The sequence below is a fragment of the Sphaerodactylus townsendi genome, linkage group LG06 (assembly GCF_021028975.2).
Source record: "Sphaerodactylus townsendi isolate TG3544 linkage group LG06, MPM_Stown_v2.3, whole genome shotgun sequence".
NCBI classification, from domain to species: domain Eukaryota; kingdom Metazoa; phylum Chordata; class Lepidosauria; order Squamata; family Sphaerodactylidae; genus Sphaerodactylus; species Sphaerodactylus townsendi.
In genome coordinates this window covers 91,416,669-91,443,057 of record NC_059430.1, presented here as the reverse complement: position 1 = coordinate 91,443,057, position 26,389 = coordinate 91,416,669, and the positions used below count along the sequence as shown (strand labels likewise).

The window sequence follows — 26,389 nt, the reverse complement described above, 5'->3', positions numbered from 1 at the left end:
CTTTTCCCACCTTTCCTTGCTCTAATCAAGCTGCTGACATTTTGCATTGTACCTCTGCAACTTGACTCCAACTGGACCTTCTCTGAAGTACCCTTCCCATCTTATGATGTGAATATGGGGTATAATGCATCTTTATTCTACTTGTATGTGACAAAGTAACCTTTGAGTCACAAAATCTTATACAATGGAAAAATCTGTTGATCTAAAAGGTGCTACCATCAGATTTTGTTCCACCACTAAGGAATAAGATGGCTCCCCACTTGAAATTTATAGTCTGCACAGTTTCTTGCACCTCCACAGGATGAACAAAACCAAAATTAATTGTGCAAACAAAAGGAAGTTATGCACTTGTTCCATTTGTATAATTTGTACAAGTTGCAGAACATAACTGTACTTGATTCAGAACTGGGGTTGCTGGTGAATAGAATTTTTGCTAGCACTGGACACATACAGTCCTGTCTCCCATGCTCCATCTTAGCCATTCTCTGAGGTTTTTATTTGGGTCAAGTCCACCTGTCTCTAGCTTATACCTCTCTGGTACATCAAAGGAAGATGTCTGGAAAACCCAACAAAAGGTTAACTGTTAAAAATAATCTTATTTGATCTGTATTGATTATCATACCCCCTCTCCACTTTATAACTCCACTAAGAAAACATAGTGAGGATCCAGCTGCAAAGCTCATGCTGGAATAAAATCTTGTTCATTGTTAATGGTGGCAGGCTGGTCCTTTAACTTACCAGGAAAGATCATGGTGGCTACTGCAAGCAAATTTAGGATCTACTGTGGGATTTACTGCCAGAGAATACAGAGATGAAAAGAGCACAGATGGCTCTAACCAGGGGATCTGACAGATTTGTGGTGGAGTGGTCCATCGATGGCTATTACTCATGGCTTCTCAAGTGAGCCTCCATATTCAGAAGCAGACAGTCTTTGAATATCAGTTCTGAGGGTGGCAACAAAGTGGGGAAGCTTAGACAATTGTGCCCTGCATGTAGGCCTTCTGGATAATATCTGAGTGCATACTGTATGAAACAGGTTACTGACCCAGATGGCATCTCAGAGCCAAACAAACTGCAGCACCTGGACCACAAAAAAAGATTGGGTGAGCACCTGGACCACAAAAAAAAAGATTGGGTCATTGTTGCCACTATCTTGGTGGCTACTGTGGCACTGTTGACACATCTATAGCTACTTGCTTCAGTCTCCTCAGGAGTTTTATTTTACTTGTTTACTTCAGTTATAACCCCTCCTTTCCTCACCAATGGAGATCAAAAGTGGTTTACACGGTTTTCTTCTCGATGTTATCCTCACAATTCTGTGAGGTAGGTTGGGCTGAGACTCTATGCCTGGCCCAAGGTCACCCAGCAAACTTACATATCGTACTGAAGATTTGAACCTGGGTCTTCCCAGATCCTAGTCCGACGTTCTAACCACTACACCACAGCTCGCGTGTCATGGGTCATTTCCATCGTGGCCTCGCTGGTGTCCCAAGACTCCTGTTTAACTTTGCAAGAATCCTATTGCACCTACAAATATCCACACTTTATCACTGCCGCTACCTGGGTAGACTTAGTCAAGCGCTAACCCTTGACGGCTCTTTCACCCACACAAATGCCAAAAGCGTGCCCGGGAATCCTCCTGCTGCTCAGGCCCCGCCACGGCCAGGCTCACTCCCGCGGCGATGGGTGGCAGCGATCCGGGGAGGCGGGACTCGGCGTTGCTTCGGTCAGCTGACCGGGGCAAGGCGAGGGCAGCCGGGCTGGTCAATTCGCCGCTTTCTGACCTCCTTCTTGGCAGCCGTTCCAACGTGAGCCGCAGGAAAGAGAACAGCAGTGCCAGACTGGGCGGGTGGAGGCGAGAAAGGAAGTTCCCTCGGCCTAGGAAGCGTCCGAGCAGCGGCTGCGGTGAGCCGGCCTCATGCACGCTCCCCCGGGGCGGGGGGGGGGGGGGGCGAGAAAGTTCCGAGGCTCCGGAGCCTGCAGGTGGGACCCGCGCATGAGCCCAAGGCTCAGGGGCCCGCTAGAGCTTGGCGTGCGATGTCACGCGCTTAAAGGAAAACGAAAGTAGGCGCGTGGCTGGCGGGGCCTGGCGCAGCAACTAAGGGGAGTCCCGGCCTCGCCTGTGGACCTGGGAAGCCCTTCTCGCGGCCGAGCTCTCCACTCCAGGCCGCTGGTGCAGGCCTGAGCCAGACCCTCGCGCAAAGGCACGGCTTTGCTGCCCCTGGGCCAAGACTGGCTGCCCTCCGCCCGTTCCCTGTCACGCTGGGTAAACCTACGATTTCCTGGTCATCCGCTCTCTAAGGGTCCTCCTTGATTTAGGATTCCTAGCTGCCCAAGGAAACGAAAGTGCGCTGTCCCTTTAATTGGGTGCTGAGGCTTGCTTACCTCCACGATGTGATCAGTGTCACCTGCCCATCTGCTCGCGTTAAGCCTCGCTTCTAAGGGGCAGGGCGGTTTTCTCCAGGCTGTTGGCAAATCTACCTGCAGTACTCGGGCCTTCCCATTATATTCAGGCTGAAGCTATCAGCACAGATTAGGTATCCTGCCGCGGCAGACCCTGTTGGTGGGGTCCGGAGTACATCACTTTGCATAGCTGATTGAGTGTGGATGTTTACTTTGTTCGTCCTACGCTCCGCCCCCCCCCCCGCCCCCCATCATCCTATATACACACCAAAGAAAAACTGTCTAAACTTATCTTAGGTCGAATCCCCACTACCGTCTTAGCCAGGTTTCAGAGCACAAACTAACCAAATTTGAGGGACGACCTCCCTGGTCAAATCCCCACTAACGTCTTAGCCAGGTTTCAGAACACAAACTAACCAGGTTTGAGGTTGTTTGTGTTCTGAAACCTGGCTAAGACGGTAGTGGGGATTCGACCTTAGACAGGGTTTTTAAAAAGGGAAGAGCATTAAGAATTTGTGGTCTGAAGTGTTGCAGCTTCATTGTGTGGCAAGTGTCTGTTTTGTGGCAAGTCACTTAAGCTTCCCTTAGAAGAACATTACACATGGACTCTTATCTGCACAGTGGGATTTCTCCTCCCGGTTTTTTCTGTTTACATGCAAGGAGGCACGCCTCCTTTCCCCGAGTTTTTATGCAGATACCTCTCCAGGCCTAGTTCTCTTAACTCCGCCCATCAAGTGAATCTTAAAGGCACAGATCTAATTACACCCGGTAGTCTAAACTCTAGTTAACTCTTAACTCCGTTAAGCTGTATTTATGTCAGTTTGACTGTTCCAAAAGTGATCCTTCCCCCACCTACAAATGAAAGAGGCAAAGCAATTCCCTGGACCTCAGGCTACTAAAGAAGGTCACAGTACTAGAGCAGATATTCTTTCACCACCCCCTCCCCTGTACACAACACTTCCTGCTTCTAATGCTGCGATGCCAGAGGTCAGAGACTTGTTATTTCCAACCTCTCTTTTTATTGATATGTTGAAATATCAAAAGAATTAGAGGTTGGTGTCGAAGTGACTTGAAGCAGTTGGCAACATGGAAGGGGGGGCGAGAGGGAAGGCATGCAGAGTGGCATGAGGGAGAGGGAAGATCTCCCCGGCAAAGCTGCAAATTTCCCCACTCTGGCAGCGAAGCAAATTAGAAGTCCTGCTAAAAGTGGTCTGGCTTGTGGCAGAAAGAATGGAAAGGGAAAGTGGACACTTGAGGAAACAGGTCCATAGAAGATATCTTGCTGCAATGGGTATTCGTCCCATCACACAGCAAGCACATTGTGTATGATCAACCAAAGGCCCTGTCGCATTCAGGGGTGGCCTACGTATATGCAATGCAGCAGCAACTTCTGCCTAGGAAACAGTGTACACTGCATGCAGATAATTCACTTCTTGCCTCTGAACTATGTTCTGACTCACAAAAACTGCTGTTGGAAGGATTCTGGTTAATCTTTAACATGCAGTCTAGATTACAGGCCTCTCAGGGCAGGGATGACTACAGCCAGCTTTGTTTAGACTATGGGCAGCTCAGTGCAGGGAGGATGGTTGTGCTCAAGTAGTTTGGTTTATGCGCCTGCTCTGGGCAGCTGCAATTGGCCAGGGACTTCATACATCTATACAACATAACATTTGTACTTTAAGCTCCCTTCAGTGTTGCATGTAGTCCTGGTCTCAAGTTTCAAATCATCTTTTGCTGTTCCTGCTCTTTTAAAGATCCCCACTGACTATTGGAATGGCCTGTGTTATTGGGCTAATCATGTGTGCAGCTGAACATTTTATTTGTCTTTATTTTGAACATTTATATTTCACCTTCTCTTCTTAAGTTTACAGCAGATAGCAATAAGTTGCAAGAATACAGTATAAAAACATAGTTAAATGTCATATGGACCTCCTGCATCCTATACATACACACTTCCTATATGGATATTATCATATGGTGAAATTCCCATTTACATATGTTTTAAAGCAGAGTTTGTCACCTTTCTTGCAGTGTTGCTGCAAATACAATTTCTTTCTGAAATGTCTTGCTGGTGGATGAGGCTCATATGATGGGGAAATGATCCCTCCTGGTATTTGTTTTCAAACAGAATGTACCTTTTCTCTGAGTGTTCTTCAACCCAAAGCTTGGATCCCTCATCTGGGTCACAGTGCCCCCTCCTTTTGCTGCCTTTTAGAAGAACCTGCTGTTAATGTCCATGTGCAGAAAGTAACGATGTCCTGTCCGTGTGCTGAGTGAAGCCAGGCCAAGTCACAAAATGATGGAGAGGATTCTTTCGTGACTTGTGTCTCCTGCCTCCAGCTCTCTTGGTCTGCTATCCTTGACACCTGTGAGGGTCCTAACTGTGGCTCCCCCTTTTCCTGTCACGTGGGTGATATCACATGCTCTCAGCAAAACACGTCCTGTGTCCAGTGGATCCCAAGTCCAGAAAGGTTGAAGGTCTGCTATTCTAGCCAATTTATGGTTTACAGTTAAACATAAAAAGCAAGAAATATAACTTCACATAACTTAAAATATTAGATTACTCATACGCACAATTTGGATAGTGGTCCGTCAGACATGCATTGTAAGTGTATTTTCTTTTTCTTCTTCTGCAGAGACCCATCACAATGTCCAAAAAGGTGATCAGTTGCCCCACAGAAAATGGTCAGTGCAACCAAACTGAGGTGGAAAATGGGCACCTCGGTCGCTTCCCTCCTGCTGGTGGCACAAATTCAGTTGAGGAGATGGTGCAGCAGATGAAAGAACTCATCACTGAGAATAATGAGCTGAAAGGTGAAAAATGGATGCAGTTTCTGTTTCTGGCCCTGAGCCTGTGCTCATTTCTTTCTAAACTTGCTGCTTCCTGGAATACTTAGCGCACACACACCCATCTCCCAACACCATCCGGCCCGACATAAACATCTCTTGGTTTATCTCTCTTTCTCTGCTTAACCTCCCTTGCAGGGTTGTTGTGATGATGACAGAGATACTGTACATGTCACTCTGAACTTCCTGCCCCCACCCCCCTCCTAGCCCCAGGGGATTGTTGTGCTGCACATCACTGAGAGTAGTGTTTGTAAAATAGAATTTACAAGGCTAAACTCGGCTTGGAAAACACATATTGCATTGGTTTTTCCCAGCATGTGATAGCTAGTGCAGTAAAATTTGACTTAGAAAACTGGCATGAAACATTTGAATGGAAAACCAAGGAGAAAAAAATCAGTTTTCCAACATAAATACTGGTTTGTGACTTCAGTCTATACTCTTTCCCCACCCACCCCTCCCCCTCCCCAATGTTATGTCATTTTGGATGCCATTGCATTGGTATACACCAGTGCTGTATTTCTCTGTGCCCGCCAGAAGCTATGAGGCAGCGGAACCAAGCAATGAAGAATCGCTTTGAAGAGCTTTCTGTCTGGAGAGAGAAACTGAAAGAAGAGCGGGAGTTTTATGAATCCAAATTCAAGGAAGCTCGGCAGTGCTTGGCAGCCAAATGTGTTGAAAATGATATGCTTAAAAAACAACTCCAAACTGTGGAAGGATTCACAAACGTAAGTTAAACTGAGGGGTACGTATGTTGCATATCATATCCCTCTGAAAAAAATAGAATTAGTCAACCATCTTTTATCAAATGTTTATTTTGTTGTCTTTACAGGGCTACAGACAATTGTTAAAAGGCAAAATCTATCAATGCCATAATGTATTGTCAGTAAAATTAATTTTCAGAGGTTTTTTTAAACTAGATACATATAAGAATTATAAACATTAGCGAGAGAGATTTGTGGGGTTTTTTGCCTTCCTTGCCATTTGTGAATGTGATACTGAGGACAAGAAGATTCCAGATTTTTCTCAGCTGAGAGCCCTACCCTGAACTTCACCCCCGGAAGTCCCTTTTCTCTGGGACTACAGCCCCTGCAAATAGCACTGTTCTACTATAGACTGAAGCAAATGACAGAGTGTGTTAGGTGTGTTCAGAGGACTTCACATTGTCAATCGGTATTGTATTTCTGTGGCGGGTAGTGAGGCAACCTTCCTCATTAGGCATTCATATGAATTGAGCTGGCCCTGCCCAACAAGCTGAATATACCACTGAACAGCCTTATTTATTCCTTAGACTATTTCTGTGCTCCCTCTCCAGTGTCTTGCCTTTGATCCCAAGCCTAGAATCATAGAAAAACTGGCCACTGCATTCCCATTTTGGGCTAGATTCCAGACTTTGCTGGGGGCTGCCTATGTCTCTTTTCTGTAGCCAGCACCACTCGGTACAAGGCATCTCCTGAGTCCATGACTCAGAGATTCTGGAGAAGGAGTGCAATTTGCCTCGGTAGTGGAATGATAAGCCATGTGGCCAGATGCTTTGGAGGGGGGATAAACACATATAATAGTGACCCTGAGCCCCACCCCCTCCTCTGTTTGACCATCAGTGAGGGAGACAGATGTAGGACAACAAGCAGAAGACAAAGGTGCCACATACAGGAATTTGTGCGGGGTAGCCATTGTCCAAGCACATCCCAGCTCTTTTACTGTGCCTCCAGGCATGGATTGAGGGGAGGACATCAGAATATCTTCCCCTCCCCCTTCCGCTTGCAGGCTGCAAGGAGCAGGTAGAATCCCCAGGATTATTTTCTTTAATCTCCTTATTACCTTCTAGATTACATGGTTTCCCTCAGAAAATGTAGGTGGTACCTTGAGATCTCCCAAAATTGCAATGAGGAGGGCAGGGATTGATTTGCAGGGTAGTCTCTGTGGTATTTTACTCTGCTGGGGGCCATCATCACCCCCAAACCTTATCCTCCGCAGGCACTATCCCAAAATTGACCCCCCCCCCAACCTCTTGGAATTTCCAACCACGATCTGGCAACCCTAAGAGCAAGCAACTCCTGATGGCTGTAGCCTCTGTGCTTCGTGGTGCTGTACTGCTTTCTTTTTAAGTTTCTTCCCCATCCCCTAAGCCTCAGACTGTACTCTTTTTATATGGTACCTAGCTTTCACTGGGTCCTACTGCTGGCATTGTTTTTGCTGTACTCGTCTGGTTGCTGGCAGCTTTCTTTACTCTGCCCTACACTGGATTTATCCAGTGTTGCAAAGAGGAAGGGAAACTGAGAGAGTCAGCAGGGGGAGCCCCTGTCACACACACCATGTACATGCACATGCATCATTTTCAGTTTCAAAATTGTGTATTAAAAAGAAATGAATTAGATCTTAGTACAAACCCTCTCTTAATACCTCCAAAGATGTCCTACTCCAGATTATCTGCATTGCTTCTTTAAGGAGATCTGTATTAATTAAGCCAGATTAAAAAGAAACACTTGACAAGATTCAGAAGAACATGCAGTTGAATTGCAACCTACTCGTGGCAACCCCATCCATGGGGCATTCCAGCCAAGAGATGAGCAGTGATAGTTTGCCATTGCCTTCCTCTGGGTAGCAATCCCAGTGTTCCTTGGTGTTCTGCCATCCAAGCACTGGCCATGACCACCCTTGCTTAGCTTCCAAGCTCTGAGAAGCTTGGCCTAAGATGGGCTATTCAAACTACTTGAAGGGACTTAGTGCCCGGTATAATAGCGAAGTCAGTGTACCCTTAATTGTCTCTTTCTGCAATGACATATAATAGGCTTGGGTTAGGGTTAATGTTTTAGGCACAATTCACACATTACATTTTCTTGGACATATGCCTAAGATTTTTTTAAAAATGCCTGAACATGTAACGTATGAGTGAGATCAGTGTGTGTTTGGAGATACAAGCATGCTCATCAGAGAACCAGGATGTGCTGCAGCTCCGTTTTGGTGTTTACACTCTGTTCTACCACTTAATGTCTTGGAAGGTCCCAGTTCACTGCTTCTATAATGTAGGGCTGCTCTTTGGTTGATGGCATTTGATTGCTTCTCCCCTTAGGAATACACAGTTTCTCAGAAGAAGATGACCCAAGAACTGGAGCAGCTGAAGGTGCAGGTGACAAAGCTCCAGGCGGAGAAGGCTGATCTGGTAGCCATCATTTCAGAGCTGCAGTTGAAGATGAACGGCACAACCACTGAAGACTCATTTGTTGAGATCAGGATGCACGTAAGCAGTAGTGGGCACCTGTGTGGGATGGGATCCATCAGATGTTATGGGTGGGATGCAGCCATAATGCCCAGCAAACCTGAAATTAAGAACTACAAAGTCTCAGCTTAAATGTCAGTCTTCACAGTAGGATGGCTCTATTTTGATCAGGTTTAAGCCTGCCTCCAAGAACCACTTTTCTGGTAGCTTGGAGGCTCACATATGAACACATGAAACTGCTTTACACTGAATCAGACCATCAGTCTATCAGTGTCAGCATTTTCTACTCAAAATGGCAGCAGCTTTTTAGGACCTCAGGTAGAAGTATTTCACATCACACCACTTCATCCTTTTAACTGGAGATGCCAGGGATTGAGCCTGGGACCTTCTGCACGCCAAGCGGACACCCTGCCACTGAGCCCTTTCCTCTCCCTTCAGTCTCAGTACCTGGGTTTACATAATAGTTTGCTGTCTCAAGGACTGCAATCTCACCTGCTTGTAGAGCAAGTGAAAACTGGAGATTTGGGGATCTTAAATTCAATAAGTGAACCAGTTGGGCCCACTAATTAGACCCACTAGTTCTGAAAACACCTAGAATCAGCAAGTGTGAGTAAGCTGTTAAGCTCCTAGAAGCTGCTTTCTCCCTCCACTTCTTTTCTAATACCTTTTCCCCCTAATTTCTCCTTTTCTTTTTTTCTGTTAATTTTTTAATGTCATGTTTGTTTGCTTTTAACTTTTTTCTTTTCTTTTTCTGTATCTTTTCCTATTGGTAAAGCAATTAAAAAAAATTTAAAAGGAAAGAAACAGCCATTGGTAAGGGCCAGAGGCTTAGCTGCAATGGGGACATCCAGGGTGGCTCACCCCGGGCACTGCCATTGCAGTCACATGGAGGGTGGGGGCAGGAGGGGGTGCGTGGGCAGTTCATGCCCTGGGATGAACTCCCTTCGTCACTGGTAAGGGCCAGATAGGAAAGTTGAAGTTTGTGTGCAACCAGCAGATGGCAACTAGAGGACTGCTTGGTAAGAACATTTGAAAAACTTATTATAGCCACACCACTAAATCTGGCGGACTGCATCTTTCCTGGGAAATTGCTGTTCTCAGTGAAATGATTTTAATTCTGTGTGCTTCTGTAATAATGGTGCAGAGGGGACAAATAGGATGGGATTGACTGAAATATGAGGGTTCTGTCTTAATTGCATTGTGGATTTGAATTTATTTTAAAATGTAAATGTTAATGAGGTTGACTTCATTCCTATTATTAATGAAATAGCATCTTCAGTGCATATTGTTTTAGCTGGTGAATGGGATGGATGAACTTCAGAAAATTTGATTAACTTGCAGGTTGCTTGATTGAAAATTGTGTTTGTTTTCATTTTCTGCAGGAAGGAGAAATAAGTGGAGTTTTGAAAGAAAATCCAGAGCTGAATGGCAAGAAAAAGGGGGATTCGGCTACCAACATGTAAGCAGAGGTCTTGCCTTCTGCCCAATATCTGGTTTTATTGTGTACCATTGTTTCTCCATTAGAAAAGGTATTTAAAATCAGAGTTCAGTAAGAAGTACCATAACATCATTTATAGCAGTCTTCAAGTGACTTCATTTGGAATTCAACCAAAGCCTTAGAATTCCTTTGCATGGCACAACTTGGGAGTTCCCATTGTGAACAGCTGAATTGTGCCTTAATCCTACACAGTTGGACCAATTCTGTGAGTTCCTGTCTCAGAACATCACATAATACAGGATTTTACAGTGTATATCTTTTTCAAGTTTTGTGTGGTTTCTAAGGCCATTCTTGACCTCAGTACAAATTCATTATCTGAATCAGTTTTATGTCTAGCTGCTTTCTACAGAGTGTTACCTAGTCTAATCTGCTGAAGGAGAATGCTGGATTAAGTTTATAGAGAAAAATAATTGGCAGAAAAAGGAACACACAAACCTCCTCCTTTCTAACAGGAAAGAGAGTCTGCAGTTTTGCCCCAAGATCAGTACATGTGCTACTCTTTACTCCGTTCATCACTTGAGTTGAGGACCATTATCAATTGAAGGTCTGTGGAGAACTCAGAGGAGAGCCCAGTTGTTTTACATCTTTTGTTTAAAAAGATTTTATTAATTATCAAATACATATCATAACCAAACAGTATTAAAATACACAAATGATTGTACATTTTATAGTGAATCATTGCAATACATTTTCTTTGTTTTAGATACACATTTTAAAAAACTTCTCAATAGACACTAGACCTTATAATTCCCTTTACTACATTGTTAATATATCAAACACTTGACTGTTTTCCTGAACTCAATAAAGTTGTTCATTTTAACTTAATAACTAAATCAATATCAATTAACAAAAATATGCCTCTGTTCATTATTAGTATTGTAATCTTAATGATGGATATTGATATTCTCTTTTCCTTTTAAGAAAATTAACCAATAATTCCCAATCCTTTACAGATTTTCCAAATTTTGATATTTAATCAATATTGATAGTTTATCTATTGCTGTATATTCTACCAACTTATGTAGCCAGTGGTATGTGAAGATTTCTATTCCTTTGCTAGAAGAATTCTTTCCACTACAATAATATAAATTAATTTCTCATTTCTGTTTTCTATAGCTGGGTTCTGTAGAAACATTTAAGGCCTAAATTTAAACTTATGGCCCAGTATGTGTTTTGTAAACTTATAAATTTTGAACCAATTTTTAAAAATTATCTTACAGTTCCACCATATGTGCATGAATGTTCCTTTTTCTTGGTTGCATTTTCAGCATATCTCAGACACCTTTTTATACATCTTAGCCAATTTTACAGGGTACAAGTACCAGCAATAGAACATCTTATAGAAATTTAAATTCATACAACAGGTAAATTTCAGTTTCTTCTTCCAAATATTATCCCACTCATCTAATTATCATACCTAAATCTTGAGACTATTTCTACTCATGTTACATATTTTTATGTGCAGTTCCCTTATCTGTGCTGATTATTCTATTGGCAGACTTAAGATTGACTGAATATTCCCTCCAAACCAGAATATTAATTAATTAGCAACCAAAGCTTTCTCAAAGTTTCCCAGTACTGGCTGTGTTTAAGCCTTAGACACTGCATTCTACCAGGATTTGAAACTCCAGCACACTTGTTTGGAAGAATGCACTGACAAAGGTCCCATTTAGTCACCATGACTAGTAGCCGCTGATACACCGGATCTGTTTAATCTTCTTTTAAAACAGGCTAAGCCTGTGACCATCACTTACATCCTCTGGCAGTGAATTTCACATTTTAATCACTTGTGTGAAGAAGTATTTCCTTTCTCCTGTTCCAGAGCCACAAATTAAGTGAACTAATAGTGAATAAAATGGGTTATGCCATTTTGGGTAGTGCAGAAGGACTGGGGAAGATACTCACCTTGCATTCTCATAGCACTTTTTTGGCAAATCCATGGTGACACCATTGAAATCCTAACATGTTTAAAATCAGCTTCTTATATTTCACAGGCAGTTTAGGATGGAGACGGAAGCAGACCATCTTTTAGAAAGAGGCACTCAGACAGAACAAGAGGAGGAAAATGACACGGAACCCATAGAAGAGAGTGTAAGTAGCACTTTTGAGTTATCACGCTGTGATAAGTGTTCTCATTGCCAGCTTTTATATTGATCCACCATTCCTTCTGCTGGGATCCCTGAATGCTTCTGGGGTCTTCTAGTGGAGCCCTCTTTCTTCATTCACTGGTATCCAACCGTGATCAATGCCAGTGCTGATCTCACACATTGTGTTCTAAGAATGTTTCATTGTGACCTTCTGGGTGATGCTGCAATTTTTCCTCTGAGCAGACCTGAGTAGCAGAGTGGTCTGGCCTTGTAGAACTCCCAGTGGTAGCACCTGCCACATTTCACCAGTGCTCCAAATGATCCACCCTTGCAGTATAGACACTGAATGAGGGAGGGAAGCAGAATCAGCATGGACCCCTTCCAGGTCAGGATACTTTCTGATAGATAAGAGTCATTTGGCAGATCTCTTCTTAATAGCAGTAATCATGTAGAGCTTTTTGAACACTCAAAGCACTCCATGAATTTTATCTCCATCATAATTGCATTTGTATAATCAATATTATTATCTCTGTATCTATGCCTTAAGGCAAGGTAAAGTCTCAATGTTAGGCAGAACATTGTGAAGGCAGCAGTCTATGAGAGAGCTATACCCTCCATACTCATTGTCATGCCCCCACAGAGCCTTTGTTTATTTCCCCTTTAGTTTCCCCACAGTTAGTATGGGTTTAGCTATGTTTTGTACAGTATTCAGTGGGAGGGAACCGAATTTAGTTCTGTCCCTTTAAGAAGCCCTAGGGCTGGTGTTCTACGGCAGTTATTACCCAGCAACCTGTCTGATTTGGCAGTTAGGGGCCAACGGAAGCTGGGTGACAGCAGCAGTTAGGTGCCAACGGAAGCTGGGGTACAGCAACAAGTTAGACAGTCCAAGATGTTATAGGCTCACAGTATTTAACAGTCAAAGATGTTATAGATTCACAGTATTTAAGTTAAACAGTTATAGATGTTATAGTCTCACAGTATTTACAATAAATTCCAGACTCCAGAAAGTTACTGCAACAAAGTAACCTTTATTTAGTTAGACCCGGGAGGAGTCAGGGTCTGTCAACATTGTTACAATTAAAGCTTTAAGTATTGAACTGTTAACTGAGTCAGTGAGTCTTACATTCTGCTTTGGCCGGGTGCAGGCACCTAAATAACCACCTGGGGAGCAGAACACTCATACACTTCTATCTCACAGAGCCTTAGAAGCATCTTGATGGTTGACTGTTGTCCCAAGTAGACATGATGGGCATCCCTGGATTCATGCTGCCATTTTAAAAAGTGAAGCCCCAAACAGGAACTCATTTTAATTCATTGTGGAGAGCTGATTCTTGTCTGGACAACTGTGGCATAGGGGGAGGAGGGGATCCTGGCTACCCCATTGTTTTTCTTCCCTGAAATGGCATTATTTGCCTACATATGTTCCCCCACCCAGTATCATTTTGGGCAGGAAAAACAGTGCTAGCTGGACAGAGGTAGGATAGTTTAATATAACTTCTTGACTGGAAACTTACTTTTTAAAATTGTGGTGTGAGTCTGGGGACACCTGAAACATGTAGGTGGGTCCTAGTCCTGGGTTCCATGTGAGCTGGGGAGCTTTGAGGATATTAGTTATTGGAGTGTTCTGAGAGAAGGTACAGATGAAGCTGCCTTACACTGAATCTGACCACTGGCCCATCAGGGTCAGTATTGTGTACTCAGACTGGCAGCCGCTGTCCAGAATACCAGGCTAAGGCTTTTCACATCACTGCCTACCTGATCCTTTTTAACTGGAGATGCTGGGAATTGAACCTGCAACCCTCTATACATGGCAAGCAGATACTCTTCCACTGAGCCACTGGAAATTGCTGGCTAAAACATCTGTCTGAATTCTAAGGGAGCTCTGTTGGAAAGCCAAGACGACCTTTCCTGAGAAAGCAGATGAAATTGTCATCAAAGGCAAATTCTTTTTGCTGTCTCCCAAATCATCAACAAATGAAAAACCTGGCCGCTACCACCCCTGCAATCACAGGATAGTGCAAACACTCCCATAAATTTGTGAAGGAAATATGGGAGGAGAACTACAAATCATGTGGTTCATAAGCATTATTTTCATAACCCTTGTTGTTGGTGTGTCATGGGGTTGCTATCCTTCATTCCAATATGATTGGCTATTTTGGAGGAGGATGACTGAATGGTTTCCAAATTAAAATTCATTTGTTTTATCTCTTTGTTGTTTCACCTCAGCGAAAGTATGGGTGGTAGCTTTTTTCTCTGTTGACGAGGAAAGCTGCTTACATTTTCAAAATTTAAATGGGAAAGGTGGGTTTCTAGTTTTTTCATTATTGCCACAGGGACTCACAGTGCACAAGAAGTCACTCACAGTTTAAGGAGCATTGCTGTAGACTATCCTAATTTCGTTAGCAAATGTTTATGTAAAAAGATAGGGCTGGATCCTGCACTGCAGAGGTGCAAAGACTAGATCTTTATCACCTCTCGAAAGCCCCATCTGTCCCTGGGAAAGACTATCATGTTTAGCGGCTCGAGTGCACTAAGAGCTATACAAGCCTGGAAAACTAGAAATCCCTCTTTTATCCTTCCTTGAATGAAGCAGGAGACAGTTCCCTTTCCCCCTCCTCTCTGTAGTCATCCAACTGGCACAGCTGTTCTTACATGGAGTCCCTCCACCAGCCCATCAGCTCTTTCCACTGGCAGTTCACAAGCCAGAGGGTTTATAATCACCTAAATGCCAATGAAATAATTTCTACTGATATATCGCTATATATAGGATTAGAATTTTGAAATAAGGATTTGGTATTTTATCCAGCTGTTGTCTAGTGAATAGAAGTCTGGTGAAGGTGACTGATGATGGAACTCAGGGACTTCTGCAGTTCTAGAAGGGGTTAAATCTAGTGTTGTGTGTGCGTGAAGTGCTGTCAGGTTTTTTGTGTTGCCTTCCTCTACGCAGCAACCCTGGCATTCCTTGATAGTCTCCCATCTAATTACTAACCAGGACTGACCCTGCTTAGCTTCTGAGATTTGATGAGAGCAGGCTAGCCTGGTTGCTAATGGTTTAATCCATCCCCTTAATCCTACCCTTTTCCCTCCTAAACACTATTATCTTGTTTCAAGCTAGGAGCAGATGCTTCATTTACCAGAATCAACTTTTCAAGCCAGCAAAACCACTTATGTTTCTTCCGCCTCTGGTGCTCATGGGAGCCTCTGTTTTCTAACGTCTGAGTGGGCCAAGTTTTCTAATCACAGACAGGCTGTCAAATTATCAATATTCTACTTGCACCATGCTTATCTAACTTGTTCTGAAAAAGAAAGCCCAAAATGCAATACAATATAAACAGTAATGAACTTGAGATTCAAATGGGGGAATCTTCTTGACTGTTTGAACTATTGGTTTCTTGCAGATGGGTAATGAAGTGGAAACTCTAAACCTGCAAGTTTCCGCCTTGTTTAAAGAGCTTCAGGAGACACATGCTAAGTTGACAGAAGCTGAGCTGATTCAAAAGAAGCTGCAAGAAAAGTAAGAATGTCAGATCATTTGTTTACCATGTTTTTGTACTGTTCTTTCTATAAAACAAGCCATTCATATCTCCCCTTTCTTCTCCTCCCCTTTCCTATTATTACCCCTCCCCTCAGTACACCTCATTGCTGACAATGTTTTAGTGCCCCCCCCCCCCCCGGATGAGAGGTGTTATGTGTCCCAAGGGCCAAGCAGGGAGGATACATGTGCTACTCTGCTTCAGATTGCAAAATGGCATTTTTTGGGTGGGAGCTCTAAAGGCCCTCCTCCAGATCAAGGGCACTTGAATATCACAGGCTTGAGATAAAGCCTCACCAAAGGATTGGGAGCAGGCAACCAATTTCTAGGGAAGAAATTATCTTCAGCCAGTTTCCTAGGACTATTTTTCCTCTCTCTTCCTGCTGTTAAATACAGCACAGGCAGTAGTATGTTGGATCAGTGGTTGGTACATGCTGTGGACACAGTCTCTTATTTCTTGACTGTGGCTGACATCCAAAGAGCTCATCTGGGCATGCCCAAGAAGAAGCAATTACAGTTCTGGTATCTATGCAGAGGAAGGAAGAAGAAGGAGGACTGGATTTCTATCCCCCCTTTCTCTCCTGCAAGGAGTCTCAAAGGGCTTACAAACTCCCTTCCCTTTCCCCCTCACAACAGACACCCTGTGAGGTGGGTGGGGCTGAGAGAGCTCAGAAGAACTGGGACAAGCCCAAGGTCACCCAGCTGGCATGTGTTTGGAGTGCACAGGCTAATCTGAATTCCCCAGATAAGCCTCCACAGCTCAGGCAGCAGAGCAGGGAATCAAACCCAGTTCCTCCAGATTAGAGTACACACTATGCCACTGCTGCTCCTTTGGGTCAGGGCTGGAGTAGAGCTCACAGCAGTCCTGGTGGCAGTGCATAGGAAGAGCCCTGTAGTTTCTCGTGGTCTGGAGACATAGCCCAGAACAAAAGGTACATATTCTCTGAAGGTTCTTTTTAAAACAATTGAGTGGGGACTGGCCTTGCTTTTGTAGCAGCTGATGCAACAGCAGAGGAGTTTTTAGATGATGGAAGAATTAGGATAGGCTAATGGGAAGTGGGTGCTAACTGGATTGCATATATGTCTTGGGTGGATGTTGTATTAGAAGCCATGGGAGAAGAAGGACCTAATTGACATCATGGGATGAACTAAAATCTGAATGTAGGGGAAATCAAATTGGTGGATCTCTTTCTAAGATCATCTCCCTTAATGTGGTGATTACTTTGCCAGAAGTGCATCAGTGTTGAATTGGTGCTTCCTGTAGGAATTAGGTGAATCCATGGGAAGATATTGTTGTTTAAGGATGGTAGTCAGTCTATGCCTGGTATCTTTCTTTCACTATTCGTGTGTTTGCTGTCACAAACAACAGGAGTCTCTAGTACAAATGCAACTGCTGAAGAGAAGATGGAACTCTGTTAACATTTATGAGCGGGTGTTCTCTGATGACTGGTACTGACAGGAATGAGTGCTGTGAAAAGACATGTGTGCCTCTGTCTCCTTTGCTCAGGTGCCAGGTGCTTGAAAGGAAACACTGCACCAGTGTAGGAGATTTGGATGAGAAGCAGCAGCTGTTGTATACCATTAAAAAGCTGGAGCTTCAGGTGGAGAGCATGCAGTCAGAGATCAAGCTGGAACAAGCCAAAACCAATGAGGAGAAGTAAGTCTGGCCTCATAAATTGGACCTCAAAATGCATTTGTCTCCCCAGTACTACAGTTGAACACATGCTCAGGGTCAAACACTACCTGACGGCTGTGTCATGAGTAAAACAAACATGGTTTATGAATATGTTTGCCTTGAAAAGGAACACTAATAGTTCACTTCTTTTAGGATGGTTTCTGTTTACCCCTGAAGAAATGCTAGATTGTTAGGGCAAGAGGGAATAAAAATGAAAGTTGCCCATTCCAAACAATCGCCATAAGAAAGAGATGGTACTTCATGCCTGATTGTTTTGTCTTCTCACAGAGTCAAGTTTAACAAGTTGCAGGAGGCCTACAGCAAACTCCTTCCTGAGCTGACCATTGCCCTGAAAGCAGCTGAAGATCTGAAAGCCAAGGAGGTGAGCTGCTGCCCAGAGAAAAATCTTAATGAAGTGTAAAGTGGGGAGCAACAGAATGCTGTGAAAAATTCCTGGCTGGCTACATAATGGGTTAGAGCTGCAAAACATATACTAATAGTATAAAATGTAACATTAAGGAGCTGGGAGCTTGAGCATTATATAAATTGCTTTGGCTGCTGTTAACTCCTGTTCAAAGGTCAGAAGTCAGTCTCGCTAATTTCAGTGTGACTTTACAGTGCAATTCAGTGTGGAGTTGCTCCAGTCTAAGTCTGCTGGTTTCAATGGAGATAAACTGGAGTAGCTCCACACAGGATTCAACAGATAGTTCCATAAAGAGTGTCAAGAGCAACAGCTTTAATGCACAATGGAATAACTGAAATTGTGAATGTTAAGCAGATGTGTTTGTAATAAGAAACATGGCGGAGAAAGGAATACAGGCATAACTTTTTGTTCAACCTCTGGCTTTCTTTGTGGAGGTGGGCTGCCTTTTTATATGTGGTGCCCTTCCTCCAATCTGAAATGGTCCACTCCTCAAATAGTTGCGCTTTGAGAGCTGTTCATTGCTCTGGGTAGAATCCTTATTTTGAGTGCTGCTGTTCGAAGAAAGGGGGAAACTCTGGAGCAGTGTTTCAGTGGTGGTTCTTGAATTTCATAGGCATGGATAAAATTTTCATGTTCGCTTTCAAGATGACGTTTGTCAAGTCGGGCACCAGCCATAATACTTCTCTTCGTAGTAGCCCTTCTTTAATTTGGTTCTTCCCCACTGTGAAGATTTCTTAGGATTAGAATGTAAAAGTCACAGCAAGTGTCTGGGTCAGAAGCTGCTGCAGAAACTGCTGTTGTTTCTATTGTAGCCTTACTCTTCCACTTCCACTGTGCAGTTCAGCTACTTGCTTTTTAAATAACAGTAATAAAAGAACTGCCCTGATCTGGGTAGCCCAGCCTGGCCCAATCTTGTCAGAGCTAGGAAGTTAAGCAGGGTCAGTGCTGGTTTGCAGTTTGATGGGAGGCCACCAAGCAAGTCATTATTTCGGCTGTGACTTGATAGCACTTTCCACTTCCAGTAAAAGAGCTAGCACTTTCCACTTCCAGTAAAAGAGCTAGGAGGGTATTAGAGAGTGGACCATGAAATACTGAGTTTTTATCTATTAAAGTATTTTACCCTTCCCAACCCATTTTTAAATAAACATTGCTCCAGTGTAAAGAACAGTAAAAAAAACCTCATAAACAGAATAATTTGTTAAAAGTTAAAAAATTAAGAGGGGAAAGCAAAAAAGAAGTCAAGGAAGAGAAAGTGGTGGTTGGAGTTGGTCTATCATGTCCATCCTGGCACATTTCTTCTTCAAGAAGCATCTTTTGAGGTGGAGTGGAAGTAGGAGGGGTGGCTAGGTGCTTCTGAATGGTGGCCAGTGTGCTGTCTTGCCTGAAAATAGTGATACAATTTTGCTGTATCTTCCTCTAAGAAGTCACTATTTTCATTTTACATAAAATTTTATTGGTACTTCACAATCTTTCCAACATACACAAAAATAAAAATTCACCAAATTACAAATTACTTATTCTGTATGGACTCCCAGTTTTTATGCAATGAATATTAACCCTTAAAAACAATTTTTTAAGTGTTTGGTCAATATCCATGTAGATAAAATTAAATATTTAGTATCATTGCCAAAAAAAATAACTTTTCTGTATTGGTTCTTATTTTAACAGTCCTTGACTTGTCTTCAAAATAACTAATCATAAGTTTTGCCGAAGGCTTTCACGGCTGGATTCAGCTGGTTCTGGTGGATTTTCCGGGCTGTGTGGCCGTGTTCTGGTGGATCTTGTTCCTAACGTTTTGCCTGCATCTGTGGCTGGCACCTTCAGAGGTGTATCACAGAGGGAAGTCTGTTACACACTGTGATACACCTCTGAAGATGCCAGCCACAGATGCAGGCGAAACATTAGGAACAAGATCCACCAGAACATGGCCACACAGCCCGGAAAGCCCACCACAACCAGTCATAAGTTTGTTTCTCTTGTCTAAATACCTTGTCAAGGGTTTCTAATTGCCCTAGTAATTCATTATTTTCAAGGCAAGCAAAGGCAGGCAATCCAAAACCATGGTGATGGGTGTTTTTTAAGCTGCTTGACTTCAGAGGAGGTTTCTCATTTCCCTTCACTTGCTGCAGGCCGAGATGGTGGACAAGGCTGTGGTTGAGGAAATGGCACACAAGGTGGAGCTGGCCGAAAGAGCACTGGCTGCCAAACAGCTCCAGATAGATCAGATGAAGCAGACCATTGCCAAGCAAGAGGAAGAACTGGAGACGGTGGCAGTCCTCCAGGCTCAGGTTTGGTCCCTGTCACTTTGCAACTGACATCTAGTGACTTGATTACTTGCATGCTTGAGCCTGGCACTTTACTTGCTTGGCACAGAGGTTTGGAAGTCTGCTTGCTGAGCCAGAAAACTCGCTCACTGGCTTTCTTCAAGTCACTGTGTCCCTCAGCTGCAACTTTGTCACATGTTTGTGGTATACAGAAAACATTTTAACTGTGACTAAACTATTGCATAAAGCAGGGGCATATCTAAAATACTGGGTGGCTATGATCTTACAGATGCTGTCAATAGAGTAAATCCCATTGAATTCAGTGGGATTTTACTTCTGTGTAAGTGTGCAGAGACTTGGGCTGCATATGGGCCTTTATGATAAAGAGATAGGAACCCCTGTTTTGACCTTCATTTGTTTTTGTTTTCTGTTCAGATGGAGGTGTATTGTTCCGACTTCCATGCTGAAAGAGCAGCACGGGAAAAGATCCATGGGGAAAAAGAACAGTTGGCGGTGCAGTTAGCCTACCTGTTGGCTGAGAAACATGGCAGTGAAGATCTCAGTAGGTGAGCAATGGGTAACTGGAAGTTCTGATTACTGGAGGAAAATGTAACTGATCTATGATGTATTTTTAAACATTCCTGAGAGAACCTGTCTCATCCGAAAACAAATCTAATAGTAGTTCCAGCAGAATGGTTAAGACTAAGAGGTGTGAACTGGAAACATTCTGGTTCAAATGTCCCTTGGGCTGCATGTTCACCAGCAATGCCATCCTAAGCAAAGTTTACATCCTTCTAAACCCATGGATTTCACTTCATTTCATTTCACTTCATAACTCTGCTTAGGATAGCACTGTAAATGGCCATCAGTTTGAGAGGCTGATATCAAACCCTACTGATACACACATAGTGTAAGAATGGTAATATGGCCCACATTTGGAGGTAAAAACAGCCAGGCTGGAACGACTGCCAGGCCTCTAGTGGTGAGGTGGGGCCTGCTCTGGTTGCTCAGGCTGATAAACTGTGGTTATTGGCCAGCAGAAAGGGGAGAGGGCTGTGGCAGGGACCCAGCAGGCCAAGAATGGCAGCAGGATGGCTGGCACAGCCAGTTTTATTCTTGGTATAAGCTTTAGGTGCAAACATGAAAGCTTACACCAAAAATTAAATTTTGTTGGTCTTAAACATGCCACCAGACTCAAACTTTTTTCTACCTCACAGGATTGGGGTAAGGATGATGTAGGAGGAGAACGCTGTAGGCCACTTTGGGTCCCCATTTGGGGGGAAATGTAGGGCATAAATGAGGTAAATAAATAAAGACTGGTGGTGCAGATTAAGAAAACAATGCAGAGAGAAGGCTTAACCACCCCTCCTCACATTGCAGAATCCTGAGCTAAATTGGGCTCCTGGGCAATAGAAAACTGAATTTTAACAAAATGGTTGCTCCAGACACAAAACTGCTAGTGTATTTCTGGTTTAGCCCAACAACTCCCAGTGCTGAATGTCTGTGTATGGAAATAGATGGCATGATATTTCCTTTTTTCGTTTGTTCTCCTCAGGAATTCCTTGGCAGAATTACAGACTCGCCATGGGGCTAGAGTTCCATCAGGTCAGCATAGCGTAGCTCATCTTAATCAAGAAGGTAAGATTAGAAGAATGACGACTTGTGGAACCCATAATCATGCATCTGAGTTCTTTTGAAGATTGCGTCATCTCATTTTTCCAATTGCAAACCTGTCTAAACAGTTGTAGGTAGATAGTAGGTTGGATCTCACTAGATTTTTTCACTAATGAAAAGTGTCTGATTTTTGCCAATTTCCCTCTATCTGCAGCAGATTTCCAACTGTGCCCCCCCCCCGCCCCCCGCTGTTCCCTTGTCTTCCAGTAACAGTATTTCATGGTGCACTTGGGCCTGCTGTGTAAGAAGGGAGGTGAACTCTTCCTTCCATCCGCAGAAATTTTCATCAGGATTTGAGCCTACAGGATGTCCATTGGTTCTGTCCACTTGCAAGAACCCAGGGGATATTCAGGAATTTGGACAAATCTCTTGTGTGGCCAAGTCACTTCCATAGAAGTAGTTTTCATAAACAATGGATGTGGTTTATACCACATTTTTTCTGGTTTATACCATTTCAAACTGAAGATAAAGGCTAGCTAGTGTCCCTGTTTTTTTATGGCGAAACCTGTCCTCAGAGTCCAAACCCAGTCCAGAGTCCAAACCCAGGCACTAGTCTCTTGGGACTCACTTTTTTTTAAATGTACACAGGTTTACCTCATGAATGTATACTGTCCTGATGTATGATCCTGTGTGTGTATAAAGAGAGAGGCTTTCAGTCATCCTGTGAAATACCACAGCTTTATTAAAGTCTTACAGAAAGCCTGACAGACAAGAATTGTCCAATACAAAATTAGACTTCCTAAGCCCACTGAAGCCTTAATTTTTAAAAATTGCCTCTCCATGCCCCTGCCCCAGCTCCAGGTTGGAGTTACTGTGTTGAATTGTAGCTTCATTATTATACATCACTTTTCAGTCTTAAATGGTTTAATTTTTCTATACAGTTGTAAACCAGATTGCCATATATGAGATTTGGGAACAAAGAGGACTTGTTCATTTCAAAATGTCTCATAAGTCATATCAGGAGAGGGGGGAAAAGAAGGAAACATATAAAAAATGAAACAAGGTGGATAATTTCTCTTAACAGTAATGCCTCTCCAGTGTGCGGTATCCTGCTTTTGTAACTTAGCATTAAGTGGAGAAGTCCTCTGCCCTTTCACTTTCTCCTCAGCTTAAACCCAACCCTTTAGCAAAAAGAATAATATCATACATTACTGTTAGTATGCAAAGTGTTTTGAGAGCCATAACTCATTAATCTTTTTAACAACATTATGACACTAATAATTTGTCTCTCCTTGCACCTGCATCTCCCTAGTTTTGTGGCGGGGCTGGGATTTGAAGGCTCACCTTCCCTAACTTGAAGGCAAAACTTTCCTAACTAACCCAGTTACTCACTTCTAACCCAGAGGTTAAGCAGACCCCAGTTTTCGTACTCACAGAAGCATTGCTATACATGAGCTGTATGTAATGTCTGGAAGGCAAGGCAGCAAACAAGTTAATGGATCTTTACCTCAATAAGGATGAATACTATGAATGCACCGTGGAAAGAAGTGCTTACCTTATGTCTTGTGTGACGAGCTGGCAATCTTGCTGTCCGCCCTTAGTTACACATCTGTCCCTCTGCCTCCTTGTTTGAAGACAGGTCCCAGCCCCATTGGAACCTCCTCCCCAGCCATGGATACCCAATAGCCTGCATGCATTCAGGTTGTCAGGTGCCACCTGGGCATCACACCTGTCTTTAAATCATGTTTATATGGGAAGATCCAGCAGCTTCCAGTCTGTCTCCCTAAACCATCCTTCAGAATTCCAGTAGAGCTTTATGCTCAATGTTTGGAAATATTATTAGACTGTCTGGATAAACATTCAACGAGAGGATCTGACCTAACTAACTGGTCAACATCCATTAACATTTCTGTCTGCCATATTTTTCCAAATTATGTTATTCTTAAAAGTTAAAAATTTGTCCCTGCAGAAACAGAAGATCAGGTCTGGCAGCAGAGGAATATCCCCAAACATTCCTGCCCGAAGTGTGGAGTGATTTTTCCTGATATAGACACGCTCCAGATACATGTTATGGACTGCATCATCTAAGCTTTGTCCTAAAAAATGCACATAAACAATAACTGCACTTTAGAAGTAAATGTATCCACCACCACAGCAACCTTTTAATAGAGAGAGCTAATCTTTGAAATCTAATCTACACCGTTTCCTCTTGATTTCAATGGGATGTGTGTTGTCCCCTTTTTTGTATTGGTTATTTAGCTTGGGGTGAGAAGAATGGATTTTTGTTGAAAGCTGTGATCATTTCTCTCTTCAACCAGTTGGAGCCTAATTCATTAGAGCTAAGGATCCTAGCACTGAAATGACCATTTGAACTATAATACCTTAGAGAACAAGAAACTTCATTCTACTGGGTTTATTACATAAGAGTTTAAGGTATATGTGTGCTCATACACATTTATGCAGTCTGGCATATGCCCACATATGCATATGAACCTGTGTTCTTTCTTGTGTGCTTGCCTAAGGTACACCCTATGCATCTTCTTGAGTTTCTGTCCACATGTGCTGGTGCTGGCCCATGTGTTCACATGCAAGTTTGCATTTAATCAGATATTAGTTAGTGAAAGAAATTCTGATGGTCATTTCAGTCAGGAAGAGAAATGGGATGATTCTTGAGCTCAGGTGCCCTAAGATCTCATACTGGAGGCAGTGACTCATTGGTAGTGGGTTATTGACACATTCTCAGACATGGTACAGTTGGCATGCTGTAGCTGCCATGCATGCCCTACGCTCTCCACAGTTGTGCAAGCTGCCACCTGAGTCATGGTCCTGTTAAGTAAGTAATAGGGGTAGACACAAAAATTTTATTGGTATTTTTTTTTAATTCAGGTTTAATCATCCTGGAAAGTTTTAAAAACCATTAAAGCTGATTCCTAATTCCAGCTTTTTGCATGTTTTTTTTTAACTTAGGTCTGTTAGACCTGAACCTAACAAATTCCTGCTGCCTCCGAGCTCCGTGTGGAGTTGAGAGATAGCTCGCAAACTCAGAGCTGCACGCTCGCTCTCTCAACTCCACATGGAGTTTGGATGTGGCAGCATCGGCAACAGGTCCAAAGTGGCCTGAATCAACGCCGAGTTTTTTGGGCATGATTCAGGATCTGCTTTTTCAGATTCCTTAATTTGCTGTCTTTTTTGTGGGGGGAATCCAAATGCCCGCCAAAAGGTATTTTTCAGGGTTTTTTTTATTTTTGACTTTAGCAGAATGCCCACCCCTGGTAAGTATGGAATGGAAAAGGATGTCATGTGGTAATGTTAAAAAGCCAACTGTGTTCTAATTTTGCTTGTCGGTTCATCTCATTTCTAACCAGGAAATGAACACTGTATATTTTAGACTTCTTTTTAAGCATACTATACTTACTGAATACTTGAAACAAAATCTTATGCTCTCTTTTTCCCAAAGATACCTTAGTGATGTAAATGCATTGGTTTATTGTTGCCTTTCTTTTTAACCAGAATGATATGGCTAAATTAACTTGGGGGGGGGGGGTGCGTCCTGTTGTTCCATTTTGCCTTTTTAAAAATGAAGTGTGTAAAAATATTCACTCTGGTTTCTTGAAAACAGGATATATAATAACATGAAAGCAAACTAACGTGCTGCTGTACAGAAAAATAAAGCGGTGTTTTTAAACTGTGCTTTGGTGTGATACTTTTGTTTCTTTGCAACACTTATATCCTGCTGCTTCGTCCCACAGAATCTCTGGAAGTCATGGAAGTGAAAAAACAAGAAGCAAAACCAGCAGAACAGTAGCCCTAAAATCAGTGCCACGGTTGCAGAATAAAATTAGTAATCAGACTAGTTTTTGGCTTATTATATTGTTTAACACCCTGGACCCCAAAAGCCCCCATACAATAATTGCTTTGAACAGCTGCAAAATTGCTAGCTGAGTGGGGCTGAGCACATCATCTTTGGAAGTGCAGTGAAAGCTTTGTTATTCAGTGCTTGTTTATCCAGAGTGGTCAGTTAAGCAGCGCTGCTCAAAGGGCAAGCTGCTCTCCTCCCACTACTATGTCCTTGCATCTCCAGCTGGCCAACCCAATGTCTCCAGCCATTGCTGGGCTTTTGAGAGCCAGTACTGCCAGTTGATGTTGTTCTCAGGTATTTCCTCATCCCTCAGCCTACCTCAGGTTGTCAGGAGTCAGTTCTGCTGGCGATCCTTAGGCAGCTGGCCCATTCGCCTGCTTGCTGTGTACCACAGTTCTGTGGCTTGGGTGGAAAACATGTTGCCAGACATGGAAGCTGTGGCATTGTTCCCACAGGAGTGGGATTTGATCACTGGATTCCTATGGGGCAGAGTAGAGCAAAAAGCATGAGCATCCAGCACATTTGATGAACTGGTAATCCCGATGCCCTGCGCAATTGCCAGATAACAAAGCTTTTACTGTGTACCATCACAGGCCCTCTCTTATGGCCATCCACTGTATTTCTGCCATGTGCATTATCTGTAGTATACTTGGACTTCTCTGGCCTATTGGTTGACAATATGTAGTGTTGGGGATGATTAAGGAGCATTTTCGTGTGGACTAGTATAACTCCACCTTAGTCTTACATCGTGGAGAGCAAAAATCAGTCACCAGGGACATAGTATTAGCTCAAAGTGCTAATAATGTAAATTAATTTAAATGTAAATTAAAGTGCCACTGGACTCCAGTTACAGTTTGGAACTGCTCTCTTTAGTTAAGAATTCCCCGCAAACAGAAAACAGGAACAGCAGGCAAAGAAAAATGGTAGAAATCCTCTCCCCTTCGTGCTGGCTTTCTACTTGAGCAGCTC

At 43.1% G+C, this 26,389-nt stretch overlaps 1 protein-coding gene across 4 annotated transcripts; it reads left to right on the top strand.

The window, feature by feature from the left end:
• Positions 1-1,713: 1,713 nt before the first annotated feature.
• On the top strand, positions 1,714-25,410 carry OPTN (optineurin). 4 transcript variants are annotated; one of them, XM_048501916.1, is made up of 13 exons: positions 1,714-1,905; positions 5,040-5,217; positions 5,785-5,975; positions 8,321-8,488; positions 9,850-9,926; positions 11,960-12,056; positions 15,451-15,566; positions 17,092-17,241; positions 17,548-17,641; positions 19,813-19,971; positions 20,383-20,513; positions 21,503-21,585; positions 25,311-25,410. In XM_048501916.1, the coding sequence occupies exons 2-13, from the start codon at positions 5,052-5,054 to the stop codon at positions 25,364-25,366; spliced, it is 1,488 nt and encodes a 495-aa protein (XP_048357873.1). In that variant the 5' UTR covers positions 1,714-1,905; positions 5,040-5,051; the 3' UTR covers positions 25,367-25,410. The 4 variants fall into 4 exon arrangements, with proteins under 4 accessions (XP_048357873.1, XP_048357872.1, XP_048357869.1 ...); XM_048501915.1 differs by lacking the exon at positions 25,311-25,410 and adding an exon at positions 23,531-25,251 and having other exon boundaries at positions 1,715-1,905; positions 5,788-5,975; XM_048501912.1 differs by lacking the exon at positions 25,311-25,410 and adding an exon at positions 23,531-25,251 and having other exon boundaries at positions 1,716-1,905.
• The last annotated feature ends 979 nt before the right edge of the window (positions 25,411-26,389 follow it).